At 54.0% G+C, this 6,000-nt stretch overlaps 1 protein-coding gene across 1 annotated transcript in view; it reads right to left on the reverse strand.

The window, feature by feature from the left end:
• The window catches only part of PRMT8 (protein arginine methyltransferase 8), an 85,797-nt gene extending 80,123 nt beyond the window's left edge, over positions 1-5,674 (reverse strand). The window contains exon 1 of the mRNA XM_036252413.1: positions 5,169-5,674. Coding sequence (XP_036108306.1) covers positions 5,169-5,243 — 75 coding nt within the window. The 5' untranslated portion in view covers positions 5,244-5,674. The remainder of the gene's footprint in view (positions 1-5,168) is intronic.
• Positions 5,675-6,000: the final 326 nt, after the last annotated feature.

Here is a 6,000-nt window from a genome sequence, read left to right on the forward strand (position 1 = left end):
AAAAAAGAAGAAAAAAAAAATGTGGGTATCTTCTTAATTCTCCTGAGCTCGCTTGGGGACTGAAATAGATGTTTGTTGAGGGAGGAAAAACTGATGCAGACTATGGTTGTGGATCATCTCCGCAGAGAAATGAGGAAGCGGGAGAGTGCATCCCATTGGAACTTTTTCTGCAGGACTTCCAAAGGCTAGCAGGACAATGATCACAAACAGCAACTGAGCACTCGCCATGTTCTAAACCCCTTGCATGAATTCATTTAATCATCGCAACCACCTTATGAGGCCCCAAGAGGTTAAGTCATGTTCAACACAACAACACATCTAAGCTCAGAGCTGGACTGTAAGCCAGGCAGAGCGGTGCCAGAGGCTACTTGGTTAGTCAGCCCCACACCCCACTCTTCAGAAAGAAACATGGATGCAGACAATCCTCAGAGAGGTAGGCAGGGTCCTGCCTCTGGCCCTCCTCTGGCCCTCTTCTTTCTCAATTCCCTGACCCTTTAGCTGAAAGGAACTCCCTGAGGAGAGGAGGCATCCATTAGCTAGAACCACCAGCACACACCTGTCAGAAATCAGCTCAGGTATCCCCCTAACTCACACAGCAGCGCTCGCCAATACCTCTCATCCCGCTGCCCTGGTGTAGGGTTTTCCCCAACCCTTAACTATTCTCTCACCCTTGGTCAGTAAGGCACTAGGACGCTCAAAAACCAGTCTCCAAAATGACTCCTCTGCTAAAACTGTTCTATCACCCCCTGGGGCTCTCCTTTGAGGTACTAAAACCCCAACCAGGGAGTCATCACTATCAACAATGCATTCTACTTTTTCCAAGAATGGGTCAAGTGAGCAGAAGCTCTTGAAGGTCCATTGTTCCCCATGGTTCATAACTGGGCATTGTGATCAATCCATCTGTGGGCCATTCAGGAGGACCCCACATAGTAAGAGTCAGTAACTGCTGAGTAGTGAGTAGATAGATACATGAATAACCCAAATGCACCCATGCTTCCAGTTGCTGCAGCACCCTGGTTCCCAGGATATTTAATCCCTTTGAGATTTCAAGATCCACAGTAATGTAAATATAGCAGAGGGGTGGGAGACAGAAAGCCCAATTTTCAGAAAGCCATGAGTGGCAAAAACCCAGGAGGCTCATGAGCTTGTTCATAATTCCATGAAACAATTCAGAAGACATTTACCAACATTTATTATTTATTGTGTGTCAGGCAGTGTTAAGAACAAGGTAATTTTTAAATGTACATTATATAACTAGAGAAATAGACATATAAGAAGCCAATCATCTCTAATAGGAAAAGAGAGAGGCAGGTGTGAGGAACAAGAAGAAGGACCACTCACTCTCTGTGAGGGTGGAGGATAAATGGCAGATCTGGGAAGGCTGCCCAGAGGAAGTGACCTTTGAGTTGGGCCTTGCAGGTTGAGGAAGATTTTTTTTTTTTTCCCCACAGAAAGAATAAGTGGGGTTGAGCAACCCAGGCAGAAGGACCAGTATGCACAAAAGCATTCAGGCATGATGTCAGTGGACTATACAGAGAATTGCATGCGGCGGGTATTAAAGGGCCTTGTACACTATGCTAAGAAAGCTGGGTCCATCCTGTATCCTATCGACAATAAGACAACATGGTAAGTTTTTAAAGAGATGTCTGATCATGACAGACTTGTGCTTCTGAAAGCCCACTGAGCAGGGAGAATGAGGCTGGATTAGGGAAGAAGACCAGCAGTCGAGAGGCTACTTCCTTAGTGAGGGCAGAGGTGAGGATGAGCTGCCTCAGGCACTGAGAGTGGACAGAAAAGGAAGGTCCAACCAGAGGTTTTGCAGACATTTCAGAAGGTTTCATCAGCAGGTATCTGGTGACGTGTGGGGAACAGGGGAGAAGGAGAAGAAACTGATGATGCCCTCCACTGAGGAGGAGAAGCATACTTGAGGGAGCCAGAGAAAGCAGAAATGGAACAAACATTGCTGGGTGTTTACCACGTGCCAGGGTCCTCCACATTTTCTTCAATCCGTAGAGGAGTCAGCTCAAGTTTAAGGAACTGAGGCCAAAGTGGTTAAAGCGTGCCCTCAGGGCCACCCAGTGCCCACCATACCCTCCAAGCCTGTGCTCTGGAAGTTCCCACTGCCCTAGCTCCGGACTTTACTTGTTGAAAGAGGTTTGACTCATAATGTAGGTAGCCTTATTCCTGACTTTCTCCTTGCCTAACAATTAAAATATCTTTCCCTATCTTTGCCTTATGGAAGAACACCTCCCATCATCTTTGCCCACCCCCAACATTTCATCTCTCCCTTCTGAAGGAACCCTCACTTCCCCCTCCCACTCCCATGTGGCATCATTTTGGAAGTAGGGTAAAGAGCAAAGAATCAGAAGTGGGATCAAACTGTATTCCAAGACTGACTTAGCCGGCCAGGTGACTTTCAGAAATTGCTGAACCTCTCAGCCTCAGTGTTCTCAACTGCAGAGTGGGGACAAATAAATGAATACTAACCTTGGCTTATCTCACAGGATTATTGTGAGGATGAAAGGAGACAAAGTGCTTGCAAACAACACCAACAAAAGGCAGGAAAAGATGATACAGGGTTGTCCGGTTGATTGATCCGGCGCCACTGTCCACCAGAGTGTGATTCCCTGGAGAACATGAGGCTGGTGGTCTTCATCTTTAGATCTGGGGTACCTAATCATTCCTAATGCAGAGTCAGTGTTTCATAACAACATGTTCAATGAAGAGCAAGGGCCACTACCACCATTAGCACAGCACATACACACACCACAGAGGCGCCTTTGCCTCTCTTTCCCACCATACATGTAGGCAAATCCACAATTCCCCGCTTTTGGAAGTGCTGCTGTAGTCCTGGCTTATTCCAAAAACAGCCAGTTCTTGGAGTAAAACCAAGTGATTGTCACGCTGCCTGGATGGCTTCATTGGGCACGTTTGAACATTAGGTAAGTCTGAATTCCTCCCCTTCTCCAAGAAGTTGCTAAGAACTGAACCCCAGATTCACTCCCCTTTAAGGAACCCCCACGGATCTGCCCCACCCACCGCCAAGGTGTGCGGCGTTTGTGTGTGTGTGTGTGTGTGTGTGTTTCCCCCCCACTCACAGGAGCTCAGAGCCTCTACTGCTATTTTCATTGATGCCTAGAGCAGAGCTGGCGTGTGCAACTGCTGAGAAGGGGGAGAGCAGAACCGCGGGGGAAGCAAGTAAAAATAGCCTCGCTGGGTCGCTAAGCCTGCTACGGGCGCCTTTAACTGTGGCCGAGGTGGGGAGCTCAGCAGCCCCGTGCTGCACACTGAGGAACCCAGCAGGGGTCTGCACCTAAAGCCCCCGCGACAGCCAGGTGCAAGGGGCTGGAGACCCTAAAAAAACTTTTTTTAAGAACCAAGAGGGAGGCGGAGGGGTGTTGGGGACCGAGGAGGCTGTTCCTTGCTTCCAGTGCTCCAGCCACCTAGCAGCAGGGACTGCTACATGCGGCTAGTCCAACACTTTACAGAAGTGCAGCCTTGACTCCAAGCTATTTTTAGAAACCTCTTCTGCGGGCGATCAAAGAGAGGAGGGTGAGGGTATTTGTAAGGCCAGCTCTCCGCTGTGAGGCGAGGAGCCTTGCACTACACTTCATTCTAAATGTCTGCTCTCCGGTGGGGAGTGGGGTGGGAGGGAAGAGCAAGTGTCCAGGGGATCACGGGCTTACTAGCTTTTCCCTAACTCAAGGAGACAGGCATTAGCCACCGAATACCCACTGTTTTCAAGCCCCAGAGCATTTGTTTCAAAATCCACGGTTGCCAAATGCATGCTGCTTCTAGTCTCCCAGAGATTAGGGTTTTAAAGAGCATCGCTGCCTACACTGTGGGGGTTAGGGTTAGCTGCAGTTCAGACCTCAGGGAAGACGATCTGGAAGGGTCTCAGCACATTTTTGCATTCCAGAAAGACAGACAATGCCCGCGCCACTCCTCCATCCCCGCTCCGTGCTGCATATGGGTAACCATATGTGAAATGTACGGCAGCCCCACCAGACACCCAGCTATTAATAGAGCCTGGAGAGTTTGCTCCCTGCCTTTCTCCTGCCACCGAGTAAGGGATGATCTTCACACACTTACCCCACTCCGCCCCCACCTCGGCTCACCATCTCTCCAGGAAGGTAAGGGGACTGCCCACGCTGATCCCCTCTGTGACTACAGGTGCCCAGAATCCACGGACTAGTCAGTGGTAATGACAGCAGGGTCAGTGCGAGGCCAGAGAACACAGTCTTCAGTATTGGGACGCAAAACCCAGCCGTGCTCTTTGGGGCTCAGGGCCAACTCGAGAGTAGAGAAAGGGCAGCTATTGGGTGCCAAAGGCGGGGGGCAAGAGCGCAATTTGAGGAGCTAGAGCGACATTCAAAAGCTGCTGGGGGACGAGTGGCCGCAGACCCATTCGTCGCTGCAGCCCGCAGCGCACAGCCACCGTAGCCGGCGCGGGCTGGGTTGCGGCAGGAGCGGGCGCTGTCCCTGGTTCTGAAGGTGGCCACGACCAGCGCTTCCTCCCCGGGGTTAGCGCCCCAGAGAGGGCTCTAACATTCGAGGCTTGCAGGCATCTCCCCCGCTCGAATCTGGGCCAGATGGTCTGTTGCCGGTTCCCAAGTCCCACCACCAGCCCAGCTTTGCCCCCTGCGGCCAGGAGCTCTCCACGGTGCTGCGGAGACCGAGAGCTCGGGGACTGGAGCTTGAAGGGTAAATCTGAGGCAGCGGCTGGAGACCGGCAAGGCACTGCAGGGAGCAGACCTGGCCCCAGGATCGCCCATCCCCGCTCTGCACAAAGCCGGGACTCTGAAGCCTTCACAGAGCAGGGGAGCGGGCAGGGGAGCGCAGCTGCCCAGGATTTGGGACTCGGGGAACAGAGAAGCAAGCAGCGGGTGGTAGGAGGGAGAGATGGGGTGAGAGCGACTCTTTTGCATTTTCAAAGGGGGGGATTGAGACATGCACTGTCTTCCCCCCACCCAACCACACACACACACACACACACACACACGCACACACACACCCCGCCGGCAAAAGCAAGCGGGATGGAACTGGGGAAAGTTTGGCTCTAGGTGTTGAGCGGCGGCGGCGGCGGCGGCGGCAGCGGCGGCGGCGGCGGCGCGGGGGGCGGGTGGGCGGCCGGGGTCGCCCGGAGCCCCGGGCCTCTGGCCTCTTACCTCGGTGTTCTCGGCAGCGTTCTCCGCCATTTTCCTCCTTAGGAGCAGGCAGCGGGAGGAGTGTTTCATGCCCATAAGAGCCAGCAAGGGTTTGGTGACACAGAGATAGTAGAGAAAGAGAGAGCTGGTGTAGCTTTAAGAGAGAGAGAAAGAGAGAGAATGGGAGGAATAAAAAAAAAAAAAAAAAAAAAAAGCCAACCCAGCCCCTCTGCCGGAGCGTCAGCCGATACAATCAACCACGGTCGAGTCTTTCCTGCAGTCTCCACTTTGTTTTATTTTCCTCCCTTCTCATCTGCTTCGGATTCCTTCACCCAGTTTCAAGTTCTGGTGTCGCGCCCGACCCCCTCCCCGCCCCTCTCCACCCGCACTGCCGGCTGAGCGGGCGGGAGCAGCCCCGAAGGCTCCGCGGCGGCGGCGGCTCTCTCCCGGCGGTCTGCTCGCAAAGTCCGGCCGGCCGGAGGCAGCCACCAACTCCTCTCAACTTCTGCGGATCCGCTGGGCGAAGCAACACGCTTCCTGCGCGGCTCGGTAGGGGCTGAGCCGGGTGAGTGGGGGCGGGGTAGGAGGCTCGGGAGAGCGGGCGGCGGCTGGGCGCCGACCGAGGGCCCCCGGCGCCCCCGGGCCCGCCCCCCCGCCGGCTGCAAGGGTCCCCTGCCCGCCTCCACTCCTCGGCGCTGCGGACAGCTTGCGCGGGGGCACGGGCGGCGCGAACGCTGCGGGGCCACGCGGGAAGCTCGGAGGAAGCCGGCGCTGGAGCTGGACTCATGCAGGTTCCTAGACCCGTGTGTGCTTCTTCCCACCGAGGACAAGCTCTGGGCAAGACTGGGCCACG

This window comes from Molossus molossus, unplaced genomic scaffold, assembly GCF_014108415.1.
Source record: "Molossus molossus isolate mMolMol1 unplaced genomic scaffold, mMolMol1.p scaffold_m16_p_10, whole genome shotgun sequence".
In the NCBI taxonomy this organism is placed as follows: domain Eukaryota; kingdom Metazoa; phylum Chordata; class Mammalia; order Chiroptera; family Molossidae; genus Molossus; species Molossus molossus.